General features: G+C 40.9%; 2 protein-coding genes across 2 annotated transcripts in view; one reads left to right on the plus strand and one right to left on the minus strand.

The window, feature by feature from the left end:
* Window positions 1–24,266, minus strand: part of LOC138357549 (pregnancy zone protein-like) — a 657,491-nt gene that overhangs the window by 136,058 nt on the left and 497,167 nt on the right. The gene's annotated exons all lie outside the window — the stretch shown is intronic.
* Window positions 22,865–24,266, plus strand: part of LOC138357612 (murinoglobulin-1-like) — a 32,187-nt gene continuing 30,785 nt past the window's right edge. The window contains exon 1 of the mRNA XM_069314605.1: window positions 22,865–23,017. Coding sequence (XP_069170706.1) covers window positions 22,880–23,017 — 138 coding nt within the window. The 5' untranslated portion in view covers window positions 22,865–22,879. The remainder of the gene's footprint in view (window positions 23,018–24,266) is intronic.

The raw sequence follows: 24,266 nt of genomic DNA on the forward strand, positions 1-24,266 counted from the left end.
TCACACCTTCATACATAACTCACCACACCTTCATGTATAACTCTCCACACCTTCATCTATTACTCTCCACATCTTCATATATCAATCTCCACACCTTCATGTATTACTCTCCACACCTTCATGTATAACTCTCCACACCTTCATGTATAACTCTCCACACTTGCATGTATTACTCTCCACACCTTCATGTATAACTCTCCACACCTTCATGTATAACTCTCCACACTTGCATGTATTACTTTCCACATCTTCATGTATCACTCTCCACACCTTCATGTATTACTTTCCACATCTTCATGTATCACTCTCCACACCTTCATGTATTACTCTCCACACCTTCATGTATAACTCTCCACACCTTCATGTATAACTCTCCACACCTTCATGTATAACTCACCACACCTTTATGTATAACTCTACACACCTTCATGTATAACTCTCCACACCTTCATGTATAACTCACCACACCTTCATGTATAACTCTCCACACCTACATGTATAACTCTCCACACCTTTATGTATAACTCTCCACACCTTCATGTATAACTCTCCACACCTTCATGTATAACTCTCCACACCTTCATGTATAACTCTCCTCACCTTCATGTATAACTCACCACACTTTCATGTATAACTCTACACACCTTCATGTATAACTCTACACACCTTCATGTATAACTCTACACACCTTCATGTATAACTCTACACACCTTCATGTATATCTCGCCACACCTTCATGTATAACTCTCCACACCTTCATGTATAACTCTCCACACCTTCATGTATAACTCTCCACACCTTCATGTATAACTCACCACACTTTCATGTATAACTCTACACACCTTCATGTATAACTCTACACACCTTCATGTATAACTCTACACACCTTCATGTATAACTCTACACACCTTCATGTATAACTCTACACACCTTCATGTATATCTCACCACACCTTCATGTATAACTCTCCACACCTTCATGTATAACTCTCCACACCTTCATGTACAACTCACCACACCTTCATGTATAACTCTACACACCTTCATGTATAACTCTACACACCTTCATGTATAACTCTACACACCTTCATGTATAACTCTACACACCTTCATGTATATCTCACCACACCTTCAAGTATAACTCTCCACACCTTCATGTATAACTCTCAACACCTTCATGTAAACTCACCACACCTTCATGTGTAACTCTCCACACCTTCATGTATAACTCACCACACCTTCATGTATAACTCACCACACCTTCATGTATAACTCTTCACACCTTCATGTATAACTCTCCACACCTTCATGTATAACTCTCCACACCTACATGTATAACTCTCCACACCTTCATGTATTACTCTCCACACCTTCATGTATAATTCTCCACACCTTCATGTATTACTCTCCACATCTTCATGTATCACTCTCCACACCTTCATGTATTACTCTCCACACCTTCATGTATAACTCTCCACACCTTCATGTATAACTCTCCACACCTTCATGTATAACTCTCCACATCTTCATGTATCACTCTCAACACCTTCATGTATAACTCTCCTCACCTTCATGTATAAGTCTCCACACCTTCATGCATAACTCTCCACACCTTCATGTAAAACTCTCCACACCTACATGTATAACTTTCCCCACCTACTTGAATTACTCTCCACATCTTCATGTATAACTCTTCACACCTTCATACATAACTCACCACACCTTCATGTATAACTCTCCACACCTTCATCTATTACTCTCCACATCTTCATATATCACTCTCCACACCTTCATGTATTACTCTCCACACCTTCATGTATAACTCTCCACACCTTCATGTATAACTCTCCACACCTGCATGTATTACTCTCCACATCTTCATGTATCACTCACCACACCTTTATGTATAACTCTACACACCTTCATGTATAACTCTCCACACCTTCATGTATAACTCACCACACCTTTATGTATAACTCTCCACACCTTCATGTATAACTCTCCACACCTTCATGTATAACTCTCCACACCTTCATGTATAACTCTCCACACCTTCATGTATAACTCTCCACACCTTCATGTATAACTCTCCACACCTTCATGTATAACTCTCCTCACCTTCATGTATAACTCACCACACCTTCATGTATAACTCTACACACCTTCATGTATAACTCTACACACCTTCATGTATAACTCTACACACCTTTGTGCATAACTCTACACACCTTCATGTATATCTCACCACACCTTCAAGTATAACTTTCCACACCTTCATGTATAACTCTCCACACCTTCATGTAAACTCACCACACCTTCATGTATAACTCTCCACACCTTCATGTATAACTCACCACACCTTCATGTATAACTCACCACACCTTCATGTATAACTCTCCACACCTTCATGCATAACTCTCCACACCTTCATGTATAACTCTCCACACCTTCATGTATAACTCTCCACACCTTCATGTATAACTCTCCACACCTTCATGTATCACTCTCCACACCTTCATGCATTACTCTCCACACCTTCATGTATAACTCTCCTCACCTTCATGTATAACTCTCCACACCTTCATGTATAACTCTCCACATCTTCATGTATCACTCTCCACACCTTCATGCATAACTCTCCACACCTTCATGTATAACTCTCCACACCTTCATGTATAACTCTCCACACCTTCATGTAAAACTCTCCACACCTACATGTATAACTTTCCACACCTACATGTATTACTCTCCACATCTTCATGTATAACTCTTCACACCTTCATATATAACTCACCACACCTTCATGTATAACTCTCCACACCTTCATGTATTACTTTCCACATCTTCATGTATCACTCTCCACACCTTCATGTATTACTTTCCACATCTTCATGTATCACTCTCCACACCTTCATGTATTACTCTCCACACCTTCATGTATAACTCTCCACACCTTCATGTATAACTCTCCACACCTTCATGTATAACTCACCACACCTTTATGTATAACTCTACACACCTTCATGTATAACTCTCCACACCTTCATGTATAACTCACCACACCTTCATGTATAACTCTCCACACCTTCATGTATAACTCTCCACACCTTTATGTATAACTCTCAACACCTTCATGTATAACTCTCCACACCTTCATGTATAACTCTCCACACCTTCATGTATAACTCTCCTCACCTTCATGTATAACTCACCACACTTTCATGTATAACTCTACACACCTTCATGTATAACTCTACACACCTTCATGTATAACTCTACACACCTTCATGTATAACTCTACACACCTTCATGTATATCTCGCCACACCTTCATGTATAACTCTCCACACCTTCATGTATAACTCTCCACACCTTCATGTATAACTCTCCACACCTTCATGTATAACTCACCACACTTTCATGTATAACTCTACACACCTTCATGTATAACTCTACACACCTTCATGTATAACTCTACACACCTTCATGTATAACTCTACACACCTTCATGTATATCTCGCCACACCTTCATGTATAACTCTACACACCTTCATGTATAACTCTACACACCTTCATGTATAACTCTACACACCTTCATGTATAACTCTACACACCTTCATGTATAACTCTACACACCTTCATGTATATCTCACCACACCTTCATGTATAACTCTCCACACCTTCATGTATAACTCTCCACACCTTCATGTACAACTCACCACACCTTCATGTATAACTCTACACACCTTCATGTATAACTCTACACACCTTCATGTATAACTCTACACACCTTCATGTATAACTCTACACACCTTCATGTATATCTCACCACACCTTCAAGTATAACTCTCCACACCTTTATGTATAACTCTCAACACCTTCATGTATAACTCTCCACACCTTCATGTATAACTCTCCACACCTTCATGTATAACTCACCACACCTTTATGTATAACTCTACACACCTTCATGTATAACTCTCCACACCTTCATGTATAACTCACCACACCTTCATGTATAACTCTCCACACCTACATGTATAACTCTCCACACCTTTATGTATAACTCTCCACACCTTCATGTATAACTCTCCACACCTTCATGTATAACTCTCCACACCTTCATGTATAACTCTCCTCACCTTCATGTATAACTCACCACACTTTCATGTATAACTCTACACACCTTCATGTATAACTCTACACACCTTCATGTATAACTCTACACACCTTCATGTATAACTCTACACACCTTCATGTATATCTCGCCACACCTTCATGTATAACTCTCCACACCTTCATGTATAACTCTCCACACCTTCATGTATAACTCTCCACACCTTCATGTATAACTCACCACACTTTCATGTATAACTCTACACACCTTCATGTATAACTCTACACACCTTCATGTATAACTCTACACACCTTCATGTATAACTCTACACACCTTCATGTATAACTCTACACACCTTCATGTATATCTCACCACACCTTCATGTATAACTCTCCACACCTTCATGTATAACTCTCCACACCTTCATGTACAACTCACCACACCTTCATGTATAACTCTACACACCTTCATGTATAACTCTACACACCTTCATGTATAACTCTACACACCTTCATGTATAACTCTACACACCTTCATGTATATCTCACCACACCTTCAAGTATAACTCTCCACACCTTCATGTATAACTCTCAACACCTTCATGTAAACTCACCACACCTTCATGTGTAACTCTCCACACCTTCATGTATAACTCACCACACCTTCATGTATAACTCACCACACCTTCATGTATAACTCTTCACACCTTCATGTATAACTCTCCACACCTTCATGTATAACTCTCCACACCTACATGTATAACTCTCCACACCTTCATGTATTACTCTCCACACCTTCATGTATAATTCTCCACACCTTCATGTATTACTCTCCACATCTTCATGTATCACTCTCCACACCTTCATGTATTACTCTCCACACCTTCATGTATAACTCTCCACACCTTCATGTATAACTCTCCACACCTTCATGTATAACTCTCCACATCTTCATGTATCACTCTCAACACCTTCATGTATAACTCTCCTCACCTTCATGTATAAGTCTCCACACCTTCATGCATAACTCTCCACACCTTCATGTAAAACTCTCCACACCTACATGTATAACTTTCCCCACCTACTTGAATTACTCTCCACATCTTCATGTATAACTCTTCACACCTTCATACATAACTCACCACACCTTCATGTATAACTCTCCACACCTTCATCTATTACTCTCCACATCTTCATATATCACTCTCCACACCTTCATGTATTACTCTCCACACCTTCATGTATAACTCTCCACACCTTCATGTATAACTCTCCACACCTGCATGTATTACTCTCCACATCTTCATGTATCACTCACCACACCTTTATGTATAACTCTACACACCTTCATGTATAACTCTCCACACCTTCATGTATAACTCACCACACCTTTATGTATAACTCTCCACACCTTCATGTATAACTCTCCACACCTTCATGTATAACTCTCCACACCTTCATGTATAACTCTCCACACCTTCATGTATAACTCTCCACACCTTCATGTATAACTCTCCACACCTTCATGTATAACTCTCCTCACCTTCATGTATAACTCACCACACCTTCATGTATAACTCTACACACCTTCATGTATAACTCTACACACCTTCATGTATAACTCTACACACCTTTGTGCATAACTCTACACACCTTCATGTATATCTCACCACACCTTCAAGTATAACTTTCCACACCTTCATGTATAACTCTCCACACCTTCATGTAAACTCACCACACCTTCATGTATAACTCTCCACACCTTCATGTATAACTCACCACACCTTCATGTATAACTCACCACACCTTCATGTATAACTCTCCACACCTTCATGCATAACTCTCCACACCTTCATGTATAACTCTCCACACCTTCATGTATAACTCTCCACACCTTCATGTATAACTCTCCACACCTTCATGTATCACTCTCCACACCTTCATGCATTACTCTCCACACCTTCATGTATAACTCTCCTCACCTTCATGTATAACTCTCCACACCTTCATGTATAACTCTCCACATCTTCATGTATCACTCTCCACACCTTCATGCATAACTCTCCACACCTTCATGTATAACTCTCCACACCTTCATGTATAACTCTCCACACCTTCATGTAAAACTCTCCACACCTACATGTATAACTTTCCACACCTACATGTATTACTCTCCACATCTTCATGTATAACTCTTCACACCTTCATATATAACTCACCACACCTTCATGTATAACTCTCCACACCTTCATGTATTACTTTCCACATCTTCATGTATCACTCTCCACACCTTCATGTATTACTTTCCACATCTTCATGTATCACTCTCCACACCTTCATGTATTACTCTCCACACCTTCATGTATAACTCTCCACACCTTCATGTATAACTCTCCACACCTTCATGTATAACTCACCACACCTTTATGTATAACTCTACACACCTTCATGTATAACTCTCCACACCTTCATGTATAACTCACCACACCTTCATGTATAACTCTCCACACCTTCATGTATAACTCTCCACACCTTTATGTATAACTCTCAACACCTTCATGTATAACTCTCCACACCTTCATGTATAACTCTCCACACCTTCATGTATAACTCTCCTCACCTTCATGTATAACTCACCACACTTTCATGTATAACTCTACACACCTTCATGTATAACTCTACACACCTTCATGTATAACTCTACACACCTTCATGTATAACTCTACACACCTTCATGTATATCTCGCCACACCTTCATGTATAACTCTCCACACCTTCATGTATAACTCTCCACACCTTCATGTATAACTCTCCACACCTTCATGTATAACTCACCACACTTTCATGTATAACTCTACACACCTTCATGTATAACTCTACACACCTTCATGTATAACTCTACACACCTTCATGTATAACTCTACACACCTTCATGTATATCTCGCCACACCTTCATGTATAACTCTACACACCTTCATGTATAACTCTACACACCTTCATGTATAACTCTACACACCTTCATGTATAACTCTACACACCTTTATGTATAACTCTACACACCTTCATGTATATCTCACCACACCTTCATGTATAACTCTCCACACCTTCATGTATAACTCTCCACACCTTCATGTACAACTCACCACACCTTCATGTATAACTCTACACACCTTCATGTATAACTCTACACACCTTCATGTATAACTCTACACACCTTCATGTATAACTCTACACACCTTCATGTATATCTCACCACACCTTCAAGTATAACTCTCCACACCTTCATGTATAACTCTCCACACCTTCATGTAAACTCACCACACCTTCATGTGTAACTCTCCACACCTTCATGTATAACTCACCACACCTTCATGTATAACTCACCACACCTTCATGTATAACTCTTCACACCTTCATGTATAACTCTCCACACCTTCATGTATAACTCTCCACACCTACATGTATAACTCTCCACACCTTCATGTATTACTCTCCACACCTTCATGTATAATTCTCGACACCTTCATGTATTACTCTCCACATCTTCATGTATCACTCTCCACACCTTCATGTATTACTCTCCACACCTTCATGTATAACTCTCCACACCTTCATGTATAACTCTCCACACCTTCATGTATAACTCTCCACATCTTCATGTATCACTCTCAACACCTTCATGTATAACTCTCCTCACCTTCATGTATAAGTCTCCACACCTTCATGCATAACTCTCCACACCTTCATGTAAAACTCTCCACACCTACATGTATAACTTTCCACACCTACTTGAATTACTCTCCACATCTTCATGTATAACTCTTCACACCTTCATACATAACTCACCACACCTTCATGTATAACTCTCCACACCTTCATCTATTACTCTCCACATCTTCATATATCACTCTCCACACCTTCATGTATTACTCTCCACACCTTCATGTATAACTCTCCACACCTTCATGTATAACTCTCCACACCTGCATGTATTACTCTCCACATCTTCATGTATCACTCACCACACCTTTATGTATAACTCTACACACCTTCATGTATAACTCTCCACACCTTCATGTATAACTCACCACACCTTTATGTATAACTCTCCACACCTTCATGTATAACTCTCCACACCTTCATGTATAACTCTCCACACCTTCATGTATAACTCTCCACACCTTCATGTATAACTCTCCACACCTTCATGTATAACTCTCCACACCTTCATGTATAACTCTCCTCACCTTCATGTATAACTCACCACACCTTCATGTATAACTCTACACACCTTCATGTATAACTCTACACACCTTCATGTATAACTCTACACACCTTCATGCATAACTCTACACACCTTCATGTATATCTCACCACACCTTCATGTATAACTTTCCACACCTTCATGTATAACTCTCCACACCTTCATGTAAACTCACCACACCTTCATGTATAACTCTCCACACCTTCATGTATAACTCACCACACCTTCATGTATAACTCACCACACCTTCATGTATAACTCTCCACACCTTCATGCATAACTCTCCACACCTTCATGTATAACTCTCCACACCTTCATGTATAACTCTCCACACCTTCATGTATAACTCTCCACACCTTCATGTATCACTCTCCACACCTTCATGCATTACTCTCCACACCTTCATGTATAACTCTCCTCACCTTCATGTATAACTCTCCACACCTTCATGTATAACTCTCCACATCTTCATGTATCACTCTCCACACCTTCATGCATAACTCTCCACACCTTCATGTATAACTCTCCACACCTTCATGTATAACTCTCCACACCTTCATGTAAAACTCTCCACACCTACATGTATAACTTTCCACACCTACATGTATTACTCTCCACATCTTCATGTATAACTCTTCACACCTTCATATATAACTCACCACACCTTCATGTATAACTCTCCACACCTTCATGTATTACTTTCCACATCTTCATGTATCACTCTCCACACCTTCATGTATTACTTTCCACATCTTCATGTATCACTCTCCACACCTTCATGTATTACTCTCCACACCTTCATGTATAACTCTCCACACCTTCATGTATAACTCTCCACACCTTCATGTATAACTCACCACACCTTTATGTATAACTCTACACACCTTCATGTATAACTCTCCACACCTTCATGTATAACTCACCACACCTTCATGTATAACTCTCCACACCTTCATGTATAACTCTCCACACCTTTATGTATAACTCTCCACACCTTCATGTATAACTCTCCACACCTTCATGTATAACTCTCCACACCTTCATGTATAACTCTCCTCACCTTCATGTATAACTCACCACACTTTCATGTATAACTCTACACACCTTCATGTATAACTCTACACACCTTCATGTATAACTCTACACACCTTCATGTATAACTCAACACACCTTCATGTATATCTCGCCACACCTTCATGTATAACTCTCCACACCTTCATGTATAACTCTCCACACCTTCATGTATAACTCTCCACACCTTCATGTATAACTCACCACACTTTCATGTATAACTCTACACACCTTCATGTATAACTCTACACACCTTCATGTATAACTCTACACACCTTCATGTATAACTCTACACACCTTCATGTATAACTCTACACACCTTCATGTATATCTCACCACACCTTCATGTATAACTCTCCACACCTTCATGTATAACTCTCCACACCTTCATGTACAACTCACCACACCTTCATGTATAACTCTACACACCTTCATGTATAACTCTACACACCTTCATGTATAACTCTACACACCTTCATGTATAACTCTACACACCTTCATGTATATCTCACCACACCTTCAAGTATAACTCTCCACACCTTCATGTATAACTCTCCACACCTTCATGTAAACTCACCACACCTTCATGTGTAACTCTCCACACCTTCATGTATAACTCACCACACCTTCATGTATAACTCACCACACCTTCATGTATAACTCTTCACACCTTCATGTATAACTCTCCACACCTTCATGTATAACTCTCCACACCTACATGTATAACTCTCCACACCTTCATGTATTACTCTCCACACCTTCATGTATAATTCTCCACACCTTCATGTATTACTCTCCACATCTTCATGTATCACTCTCCACACCTTCATGTATTACTCTCCACACCTTCATGTATAACTCTCCACACCTTCATGTATAACTCTCCACACCTTCATGTATAACTCTCCACATCTTCATGTATCACTCTCAACACCTTCATGTATAACTCTCCTCACCTTCATGTATAAGTCTCCACACCTTCATGCATAACTCTCCACACCTTCATGTAAAACTCTCCACACCTACATGTATAACTTTCCACACCTACTTGAATTACTCTCCACATCTTCATGTATAACTCTTCACACCTTCATACATAACTCACCACACCTTCATGTATAACTCTCCACACCTTCATCTATTACTCTCCACATCTTCATATATCACTCTCCACACCTTCATGTATTACTCTCCACACCTTCATGTATAAATCTCCACACCATCATGTATAACTCTCCACACCTGCATGTATTACTCTCCACATCTTCATGTATCACTCACCACACCTTTATGTATAACTCTACACACCTTCATGTATAACTCTCCACACCTTCATGTATAACTCACCACACCTTTATGTATAACTCTCCACACCTTCATGTATAACTCTCCACACCTTCATGTATAACTCTCCACACCTTCATGTATAACTCTCCACACCTTCATGTATAACTCTCCACACCTTCATGTATAACTCTCCACACCTTCATGTATAACTCTCCTCACCTTCATGTATAACTCACCACACCTTCATGTATAACTCTACACACCTTCATGTATAACTCTACACACCTTCATGTATAACTCTACACACCTTCATGCATAACTCTACACACCTTCATGTATATCTCACCATACCTTCATGTATAACTTTCCACACCTTCATGTATAACTCTCCACACCTTCATGTAAACTCACCACACCTTCATGTATAACTCTCCACACCTTCATGTATAACTCACCACACCTTCATGTATAACTCACCACACCTTCATGTATAACTCTCCACACCTTCATGTATAACTCTCTACACCTTCATGTATAACTCACCACACCTTTATGTATAACTCTCCACACCTTCATGTATTACTCTCCACACGTTCATGTATACCTCTCCACACCTTCATGTATTACTCTCTACATCTTCATGTATCACTCTCCACACCTTCATGCATTACTCTCCACACCTTCATGTATAACTCTCCTCACCTTCATGTATAACTCTCCACACCTTTATGTATAACTCTCCACACCTTCATGTATAACTCTCCACACCTTCATGTATAACTCTCCACAACTTCATGTATAACTCTCCTCACCTTCATGTATAACTCACCACACTTTCATGTATAACTCTACACACCTTCATGTATAACTCTACACACCTTCATGTATAACTCTACACACCTTCATGTATAACTCTACACACCTTCATGTATATCTCACCACACCTTCATGTATAACTCTCCACACCTTCATGTATAACTCTCCACACCTTCATGTAAACTCTCCACACCTTCATGTATAACTCTCCACACCTTCATGTATAACTCACCACACCTTCATGTATAACTCACCACACCTTCATGTATAACTCTCCACACCTTCATGTATAACTCTCCACACCTTCATGCATAACCCTCCACACCTACATGTATAACTCTCCACACTTTCATGTATTACTCTCTACACCTTCATGTATAACTCTCCACACCTTCATGTATTACTCTCCACATCTTCATGTATCACTCTCCACACCTTCATGTATTACTCTCCACACCTTCATGTATAACTCTCCACACCTTCATGTATAACTCTCCACACCTTTCTGTATAACTCTCCACATCTTCATGTATCACTCTCCACACCTTCATGTATAACTCTCCACACCTTCATGTATATCTCTCCACACCTTCATGTATAACTCTCCACACCTTCATGTAAAACTCTCCACACCTACATGTATAACTTTCCACACCTACTTGAATTACTCTCCACATCTTCATGTATAACTCTTCACACCTTCATACATAACTCACCACACCTTCATGTATAACTCTCCACACCTTCATCTATTACTCTCCACATCTTCATATATCACTCTCCACACCTTCATGTATTACTCTCCACACCTTCATGTATAACTCTCCACACCTTCATGTATAACTCTCCACACCTGCATGTATTACTCTCCACATCTTCATGTATCACTCACCACACCTTTATGTATAACTCTACACACCTTCATGTATAACTCTCCACACCTTCATGTATAATTCACCACACCTTTATGTATAACTCTCCACACCTTCATGTATAACTCTCCACACCTTCATGTATAACTCTCCACACCTTCATGTATAACTCTCCACACCTTCATGTATAACTCTCCACACCTTCATGTATAACTCTCCACACCTTCATGTATAACTCTCCTCACCTTCATGTATAACTCACCACACCTTCATGTATAACTCTACACACCTTCATGTATAACTCTACACACCTTCATGTATAACTCTACACACCTTCATGTATAACTCTACACACCTTCATGTATATCTCACCACACCTTCATGTATAACTTTCCACACCTTCATGTATAACTTTCCACACCTTCATGTAAACTCACCACACCTTCATGTATAACTCTCCACACCTTCATGTATAACTCACCACACCTTCATGTATAACTCACCACACCTTCATGTATAACTCTCCACACCTTCATGTATAACTCTCCACACCTTCATGTATAACTCTCCACACCTACATGTATAACTCTCCACACCTTCATGTATTACTCTCCACACGTTCATGTATACCTCTCCACACCTTCATGTATTACTCTCCACATCTTCATGTATCACTCTCCACACCTTCATGCATTACTCTCCACACCTTCATGTATAACTCTCCTCACCTTCATGTATAACTCTCCACACCTTCATGTATAACTCTCCACATCTTCATGTATCACTCTCCACACCTTCATGCATAACTCCACACCTTCATGTATAACTCTCCACACCTTCATGTATAACTCTCCACACCTTCATGTAAAACTCTCCACACCTACATGTATAACTTTCCACACCTACATGTATTACTCTCCACATCTTCATGTATAACTCTTCACACCTTCATATATAACTCACCACACCTTCATGTATAACTCTCCACACCTTCATGTATTATTTTCCACATATTCATGTATCACTCTCCACACCTTCATGTATTACTCTCCACACCTTCATGTATAACTCTCCACACCTTCATGTATAACTCTCCACACCTTCATGTATTACTCTCCACATCTTCATGTATCACTCACCATACCTTTATGTATAACTCTACACACCTTCATGTATAACTCTCCACACCTTCATGTATAACTCACCACACCTTCATGTATAACTCTCCACACCTTCATGTATAACTCTCCACACCTTTATGTATAACTCTCCACACTTTCATGTATAACTCTCCACACCTTCATGTATAACTCTCCACACCTTCATGTATAACTCTCCTCACCTTCATGTATAACTCACCACACTTTCATGTATAACTCTACACACCTTCATGTATAACTCTACACACCTTCATGTATAACTCTACACACCTTCATGTATAACTCTACACACCTTCATGTATATCTCACCACACCTTCATGTATAACTCTCCACACCTTCATGTATAACTCTCCACACCTTCATGTATAACTCTCCACACCTTCATGTATAACTCACCACACTTTCATGTATAACTCTACACACCTTCATGTATAACTCTACACACCTTCATGTATAACTCTACACACCTTCATGTATAACTCTACACACCTTCATGTATATCTCACCACACCTTCATGTACAACTCTCCACACCTTCATGTATAACTCTCCACACCTTCATGTATAACTCTCCACACCTTCATGTATAACTCTACACACCTTCATGTATACCTCTACACACCTTCATGTATAACTCTCCACACCTTCATGTATAACTCTCCACACCTTCACGTATAACTCACCACACCTTCATGTATAACTCTCCACACCTTCATGTATAACTCTCCACACCTTCATATATAACTCTCCACACCTTCAGGTATAACTCTCCACACCTTCATGTATAACTCTCCACACCTTCATGTATAACTCTCCACACCTTCATGTATAACTCTCCTCACCTTCATGTGCAACTCACCACACCTTCATGTATAACTCTACACACCTTCATGTATAACTCTACACACCTTCATGTATAACTCTCCACACCTTCATGTATAACTCTCCACACCTTCACGTATAACTCACCACACCTTCATGTATAACTCTCCACACCTTCATGTATAACTCTCCACACCTTCATGTATAACTCTCCACACCTTCAGGTATAACTCTCCACACCTTCATGTATAACTCTCCACACCTTCATGTATAACTCTCCACACCTTCATGTATAACTCTCCTCACCTTCATGTACAACTCACCACACCTTCATGTATAACTCTACACACCTTCATGTATAACTCTACACACCTTTATGTATAACTCTACACACCTTCATGTATAACTCTACACACCTTCATGTATATCTCACCACACCTTCAAGTATAACTCTCCACACCTTCATGTATAACTTTCCACACCTTCATGTAAACTCACCACACCTTCATGTATAACTCTCCACACCTTCATGTATAACTCACCACACCTTCATGTATAACTCTCCTCACCTACATGTATAACCCTCCACACCTTCATGTATTACTCTCCACACCTTCATGTATAATTCTCCACACCTTCGTGTATTACTCTCCACATCTTCATGTATCACTCTCCACACCTTCATGTATTACTCTCCACACCTTCATGTATAACTCTCCACACCTTCATGTATAACTCTCCACACCTTCATGTATAACTCTCCGTATCTTCATGTATCACTCTCAACACCTTCATGTATAACTCTCCTCACCTTCATGTATAACTCTCCACACATTCATGTATAACTCTCCACACCTTCATGTAAAACTCTCCACACCTACATGTATAACTTTCGACACCTACTTGAATTACTCTCCACATCTTCATGTATAACTCTTCACACCTTCATACATAACTCACCACACCTTCATGTATAACTCTCCACACCTTCATCTATTACTCTCCACATCTTCATATATCAATCTCCACACCTTCATGTATTACTCTCCACACCTTCATGTATAACTCTCCACACCTTCATGTATAACTCTCCACACCTGCATGTATTACTCTCCACATCTTCATGTATCACTCACCACACCTTTATGTATAACTCTACACACCTTCATGTATAACTCTCCACACCTTCATGTATAACTCACCACACCTTTATGTATAACTCTCCACACCTTCATGTATAACTCTCCACACCTTCATGTATAACTCTCCATACCTTCATGTATAACTCTCCACACCTTCATGTATAACTCTCCACACCTTCATGTATAACTCTCCACACCTTCATGTATAACTCTCCTCACCTTCATGTATAACTCACCACACCTTCATGTATAACTCTACACACCTTCATGTATAACTCTACACACCTTCATGTATAACTTTCCACACCTTCATGTATAACTCTCCACACCTTCATGTAAACTCACCACACCTTCATGTATAACTCTCCACACCTTCATGTATAACTCACCACACTTTCATGTATAACTCTACACACCTTCATGTATAACTCTACACACCTTCATGTATAACTCTACACACCTTCATGTATAACTCTACACACCTTCATGTATATCTCACCACACCTTCATGTATAACTCTCCACACCTTCATGTATAACTCTCCACACCTTCATGTAAACTCTCCACACCTTCATGTATAACTCTCCACACCTTCATGTATAACTCACCACACCTTCATGTATAACTCACCACACCTTCATGTATAACTCTCCACACCTTCATGTATAACTCTCCACACCTTCATGCATAACCCTCCACACCTACATGTATAACTCTCCACACCTTCATGTATTACTCTCTACACCTTCATGTATAACTCTCCACACCTTCATGTATTACTCTCCACATCTTCATGTATCACTCTCCACACCTTCATGTATTACTCTCCACACCTTCATGTATAACTCTCCACACCTTCATGTATAACTCTCCACACCTTTCTGTATAACTCTCCACATCTTCATGTATCACTCTCCACACCTTCATGTATAACTCTCCACACCTTCATGTATATATCTCCACACCTTCATGTATAACTCTCCACACCTTCATGTAAAACTCCCCACACCTACATGTATAACTTTCCACACCTACTTGAATTACTCTCCACATCTTCATGTATAACTCTTCACACCTTCATACATAACTCACCACACCTTCATGTATAACTCTCCACACCTTCATCTATTACTCTCCACATCTTCATATATCACTCTCCACACCTTCATGTATTACTCTCCACACCTTCATGTATAACTCTCCACACCTTCATGTATAACTCTCCACACCTGCATGTATTACTCTCCACATCTTCATGTATCACTCACCACACCTTTATGTATAACTCTACACACCTTCATGTATAACTCTCCACACCTTCATGTATAACTCACCACACCTTTATGTATAACTCTCCACACCTTCATGTATAACTCTCCACACCTTCATGTATAACTCTCCACACCTTCATGTATAACTCTCCACACCTTCATGTATAACTCTCCACACCTTCATGTATAACTCTCCACACCTTCATGTATAACTCTCCTCACCTTCATGTATAACTCACCACACCTTCATGTATAACTCTACACACCTTCATGTATAACTCTACACACCTTCATGTATATCTCACCACACCTTCATGTATAACTTTCCACACCTTCATGTATAACTCTCCACACCTTCATGTAAACTCACCACACCTTCATGTATAACTCTCCACACCTTCATGTATAACTCACCACACCTTTATGTATAACTCTACACACCTTCATGTATAACTCTCCACACCTTCATGTATAACTCACCACACCTTCATGTATAACTCTCCACACCTTCATGTATAACTCTCCACACCTTTATGTATAACTCTCCACACCTTCATGTATAACTCTCCACACCTTCATGTATAACTCTCCACACCTTCATGTATAACTCTCCTCACCTTCATGTATAACTCACCACACTTTCATGTATAACTCTACACACCTTCATGTATAACTCTACACACCTTCATGTATAACTCTACACACCTTCATGTATAACTCTACACACCTTCATGTATATCTCGCCACACCTTCATGTATAACTCTCCACACCTTCATGTATAACTCTCCACACCTTCATGTATAACTCTCCACACCTTCATGTATAACTCACCACACTTTCATGTATAACTCTACACACCTTCATGTATAACTCTACACACCTTCATGTATAACTCTACACACCTTCATGTATAACTCTACACACCTTCATGTATAACTCTACACACCTTCATGTATATCTCACCACACCTTCATGTATAACTCTCCACACCTTCATGTATAACTCTCCACACCTTCATGTACAACTCACCACACCTTCATGTATAACTCTACACACCTTCATGTATAACTCTACACACCTTCATGTATAACTCTACACACCTTCATGTATAACTCTACACACCTTCATGTATATCTCACCACACCTTCAAGTATAACTCTCCACACCTTCATGTATAACTCTCCACACCTTCATGTAAACTCACCACACCTTCATGTGTAACTCTCCACACCTTCATGTATAACTCACCACACCTTCATGTATAACTCACCACACCTTCATGTATAACTCTTCACACCTTCATGTATAACTCTCCACACCTTCATGTATAACTCTCCACACCTACATGTATAACTCTCCACACCTTCATGTATTACTCTCCACACCTTCATGTATAATTCTCCACACCTTCATGTATTACTCTCCACATCTTCATGTATCACTCTCCACACCTTCATGTATTACTCTCCACACCTTCATGTATAACTCTCCACACCTTCATGTATAACTCTCCACACCTTCATGTATAACTCTCCACATCTTCATGTATCACTCTCAACACCTTCATGAATAACTCTCCTCACCTTCATGTATAAGTCTCCACACCTTCATGCATAACTCTCCACACCTTCATGTAAAACTCTCCACACCTACATGTATAACTTTCCACACCTACTTGAATTACTCTCCACATCTTCATGTATAACTCTTCACACCTTCATACATAACTCACCACACCTTCATGTATAACTCTCCACACCTTCATCTATTACTCTCCACATCTTCATATATCACTCTCCACACCTTCATGTATTACTCTCCACACCTTCATGTATAACTCTCCACACCATCATGTATAACTCTCCACACCTGCATGTATTACTCTCCACATCTTCATGTATCACTCACCACACCTTTATGTATAACTCTACACACCTTCATGTATAACTCTCCACACCTTCATGTATAACTCACCACACCTTTATGTATAACTCTCCACACCTTCATGTATAACTCTCCACACCTTCATGTATAACTCTCCACACCTTCATGTATAACTCTCCACACCTTCATGTATAACTCTCCACACCTTCATGTATAACTCTCCACACCTTCATGTATAACTCTCCTCACCTTCATGTATAACTCACCACACCTTCATGTATAACTCTACACACCTTCATGTATAACTCTACACACCTTCATGTATAACTCTACACACCTTCATGCATAACTCTACACACCTTCATGTATATCTCACCATACCTTCATGTATAACTTTCCACACCTTCATGTATAACTCTCCACACCTTCATGTAAACTCACCACACCTTCATGTATAACTCTCCACACCTTCATGTATAACTCACCACACCTTCATGTATAACTCACCACACCTTCATGTATAACTCTCCACACCTTCATGTATAACTCTCTACACCTTCATGTATAACTCACCACACCTTTATGTATAACTCTCCACACCTTCATGTATTACTCTCCACACGTTCATGTATACCTCTCCACACCTTCATGTATTACTCTCCACATCTTCATGTATCACTCTCCACACCTTCATGTATAACTCTCCACACCTTCATGTATATATCTCCTCACCTTCATGTATAACTCTCCACACCTTTATGTAAAACTCCCCACACCTACATGTATAACTTTCCACACCTACTTGAATTACTCTCCACATCTTCATGTATAACTCTTCACACCTTCATACATAACTCACCACACCTTCATGTATAACTCTCCACACCTTCATCTATTACTCTCCACATCTTCATATACCACTCTCCACACCTTCATGTATTACTCTCCACACCTTCATGTATAACTCTCCACACCTTCATGTATAACTCTCCACACCTGCATGTATTACTCTCCACATCTTCATGTATCACTCACCACACCTTTATGTATAACTCTACACACCTTCATGTATAACTCTCCACACCTTCATGTATAACTCACCACACCTTTATGTATAACTCTCCACACCTTCATGTATAACTCTCCACACCTTCATGTATAACTCTCCACACCTTCATGTATAACTCTCCACACCTTCATGTATAACTCTCCACACCTTCATGTATAACTCTCCACACCTTCATGTATAACTCTCCTCACCTTCATGTATAACTCACCACACCTTCATGTATAACTCTACACACCTTCATGTATAACTCTACACACCTTCATGTATAACTCTACACACCTTCATGTATAACTCTACACACCTTCATGTATATCTCACCACACCTTCATGTATAACTTTCCACACCTTCATGTATAACTCTCCACACCTTCATGTAAACTCACCACACCTTCATGTATAACTCTCCACACCTTCATGTATAACTCACCACACCTTCATGTATAACTCACCACACCTTCATGTATAACTCTCCACACCTTCATGTATAACTCTCCACACCTTCATGTATAACTCTCCACACCTACATGTATAACTCTCCACACCTTCATGTATTACTCTCCACACGTTCATGTATACCTCTCCACACCTTCATGTATTACTCTCCACATCTTCATGTATCACTCTCCACACCTTCATGCATTACTCTCCACACCTTCATGTATAACTCTCCTCACCTTCATGTATAACTCTCCACACCTTCATGTATAACTCTCCACATCTTCATGTATCACTCTCCACACCTTCATGCATAACTCCACACCTTCATGTATAACTCTCCACACCTTCATGTATAACTCTCCACACCTTCATGTAAAACTCTCCACACCTACATGTATAACTTTCCACACCTACATGTATTACTCTCCACATCTTCATGTATAACTCTTCACACCTTCATATATAACTCACCACACCTTCATGTATAACTCTCCACACCTTCATGTATTATTTTCCACATATTCATGTATCACTCTCCACACCTTCATGTATTACTCTCCACACCTTCATGTATAACTCTCCACACCTTCATGTATAACTCTCCACACCTTCATGTATTACTCTCCACATCTTCATGTATCACTCACCATACCTTTATGTATAACTCTACACACCTTCATGTATAACTCTCCATATATATATATATATATATATATATATATATATATATATATATATATATATATATATATGTCGTACCTAATAGCCAGAACGCACTTCTCAGCCTACTATTCAAGGCCCGATTTGCCTAATAAGCCAAGTTTTCATGAATTAATGTTTTTTCGTCTACCTAACCTACCTAACCTAACCAAACCTAGCTTTTTTTGGCTACCTAACCTAACCTTACCTATAAATATAGGTTAGGAAACTGAGTGCCCAAATGAGCCACAGAGATATTAGAAAGAACTTTTTTAGTGTCAGAGTGGTTGACAAATGGAATGCATTAGGGGGTGATGTGGTGGAGGCTGACTCCATACACAGTTTCAAGTGTAGATATGACAGAGCCCGATAGGCTCAGGAATCTGTACACCTGTTGATTGACGGTTGAGAGGCGGGACCAAAGAGCCAGAGCTCAACCCCCGCAAACACAACTAGGTGAGTACAACTAGGTGAGTACACACACACACACACATACCAGCAGAACATTCACCAAGGAGGAGATTTGAGAAGGGACAGAAGAAAGTGAGCCTCAAGGCAATGTACACTAACATAGACGGTATTACAAATAAAGCAAATGAACTTGGAGAATGGGTACTAGAGGAAAACCCAGACATAATAGCTCTCACAGAAACAAAGCTGACGAAAACAATAACAAATGCAGTGTTCCCACAGGACTATTATGTTATGAGGAAAGAGAGAGAAGGAAGAGGTGGGGGTGGTGTAGCTCTGCTGGTAAGAAAAGGCTGGGATTTTGAGGAGTTGGTTGTTCAGGGATGTGAAGGTTTCAGTGACTACATAATAGGAACAATAACAACTGGAGGGCAAAAAATTATAGTCTCAGTTTGTTACCAACTGAGTTTTTTGGAAGTTTGCCGTAGCAAAGCACGTCGTACATATTATAATAATATATGCAGAAAAAATATATTCGCCCAAAGAATGTGTTATGTTTACCATATTTCTCTGTGTTTGAGAATATTGTCAAGGCCTTGAAACGTTTTGATATACATGTATTGTTTAGCTACGAAAATACTGTTGGTAAGCTATTAGTTAGAAACAGTCCTCGTAGTGATAATTGTGTCATATATAAAATACATTGTAAAGACTGTAATAAATTCTATGTTGAGCAAACATCTAAAAATTTGAAATGTAGAATTTCGCAAAATAAATACTCTGTAAGACACGGCCAATTGTCTAATGCTTTGTTTGTTTATCTGTCAGCAGATGCTCACCAAATTGATTGGGAGATGGCTTCTTCAATAATGAATTGTAAAAGCACTTATAACAGGAACATAATTGAATCTGCTCTGACACAGATTACAAAAGAAAGTAATTTGAACGTTAGCAGTGGTTTATATAACTTGGATCCATTTTTGATAGATCAATTAGAGGGCGATTTGAGTAGGATCATTGATACTCATTTGTCTCACTAATTCATTGTAAATATTTACTATCTTATGCTATTATTATCTATGTGTGGGTCTATTGGTTGGTATGAATAGGAGATGCCTCGTATGGGTAAATAGGCCTTCTGCAGTTCTTATGCGGCTCATATTTGTGTCCACCTAATTCCCATTCATTTGTCATTGTACCTCACCTCACTCCACCATTCTTTTCTGCCTATATATGTCCACTTCTTGACCTGTAAATCACTCCTTCTGAAGATGTATTAATACGAAAGTACTTAAGGAAATTCCTGTTTCAATTCTTCTTCCGTGGTCTGGAGAGAGAGAGAGAGAGAGAGAGAGAGAGAGAGAGAGAGAGAGAGAGAGAGAGAGAGAGAGAGAGAGAGAGAGAGAGAGAGAGAGAGAGAGAGAGAGAGAGAGAGAGAGAGAGAGAGAGAGAGAGAGAGAGAGATATCTCAATCCATTTTAACCAGTATCTCTCATAATTTTATTAAGTAGTGAGTGAAGGGCTAAATGTTTGACCACTGCATGAGGTCTGACAAGTAATGTGTTGGTGTCCCCGGCAGTACCCGGAGGTCTGGGTGCAGACGCCTGCCGGCACCCGCGTCGCCCAGTGGAAGAACGTCGACAACACCGCCGGCCTCGTCCACCTCGACTTCGACCTCGCTGACGAGCCCGAGAAGGTGAGACACACTTGTGGTAATAGAGGATAGGAACACGAGACGAAAATACAACACACAATGAAGTAATATAGTTTTGGTGAGTATGTTTACAAAATGAGAAAAATATTATTGTAATAAACCTCGCTTCTCACAGTGGAACGTTATTGTGGTCTGGTTAAGTAGGACTGGGCTCATTGGTGCTCACTTGACGTGGTGAGGGGCTCTGGTGCACAGTCCTGGGGGCTCTGGTGCACAGTCCTGGGGGCTCTGGTGCACTGTCCTGGGGGCTCTGGTGCACAGTCCTGGGGGCTCTGGTGCACAGTCCTGGGAGCTCTGGTGCACAGTCCTGGGGGCTCTGGTGCACAGTCCTGGGGGCTCTGGTGCACAGTCCTTGGGGCTCTGGTGCTCAGTCCTGGGGCTCTGGTGCACAGTCCTGGGGGCTCTAGTGCACAGTCCTGGGGGCTCTGGTGCACAGTCCTGGGGGCTCTGGTGCAACGTCATGGGGGCTCTGGTGCAACGTCCTGGGGGCTCTGGTGCACAGTCCTGGGGGCTCTGGTGCACAGTCCTGGGGGCTCTGGTGCAACGTCCTGGGGGCTCTGGTGCTCAGTCCTGGGGGCTCTGGTGCACAGTCCTGGGAGCTCTGGTGCACAGTCCTGGGGGCTCTGGTGCAACGTCCTGGGGGCTCTGGTGCACAGTCCTGGGGGCTCTGGTGCACAGTCCTGGGGGCTCTGGTGCACAGTCCTGGGGCCTCTGGTGCACAGTCCTGGGGGCTCTGGTGCAACGTCCAGGGGGCTCTGGTGCACCGTCCTGGGGGCTCTGATGGGGGGCTCTGGTACACTGTCCTGGGGGCTCTGGTGCACAGTCCTGGGGGCTCTGGTACACTTTCCTGGGGGCTCTGGTGCACCATCCTGGGGGCTCTGGCGCACCGGCCTGGGGGCTCTGGTACACTGTCCTGGGGGCTCTGGTGCACAGTCCTGGGGGCTTTGGTACACCGTCCTGGGGCCTCTGGTACACCGCCCTGGGGGCTCTGGTACACTGTCCTGGGGGCTCTGGTACACCGTCCTGGGGGCTCTGGTACACCGTCCTGGGGGCTCTGGTTCACCGTCCTGGTGGCTCTGGTACACTGTCCTGGGGGCTCTGGTGCACCGTCCTGGGGCTCTGGTACACCATCCTGGGGGCTCTGGTACCCCGTCCTGGGGGCTCTGGTACACCGTCCTGGGGGCTCTGGTACACCGTCCTGGGGGCTCTGGTACACCGTCCTGGGGGCTCT

Source organism: Procambarus clarkii, chromosome 79 (assembly GCF_040958095.1).
Source record: "Procambarus clarkii isolate CNS0578487 chromosome 79, FALCON_Pclarkii_2.0, whole genome shotgun sequence".
Taxonomy (NCBI): Eukaryota; Metazoa; Arthropoda; class Malacostraca; order Decapoda; family Cambaridae; genus Procambarus; species Procambarus clarkii.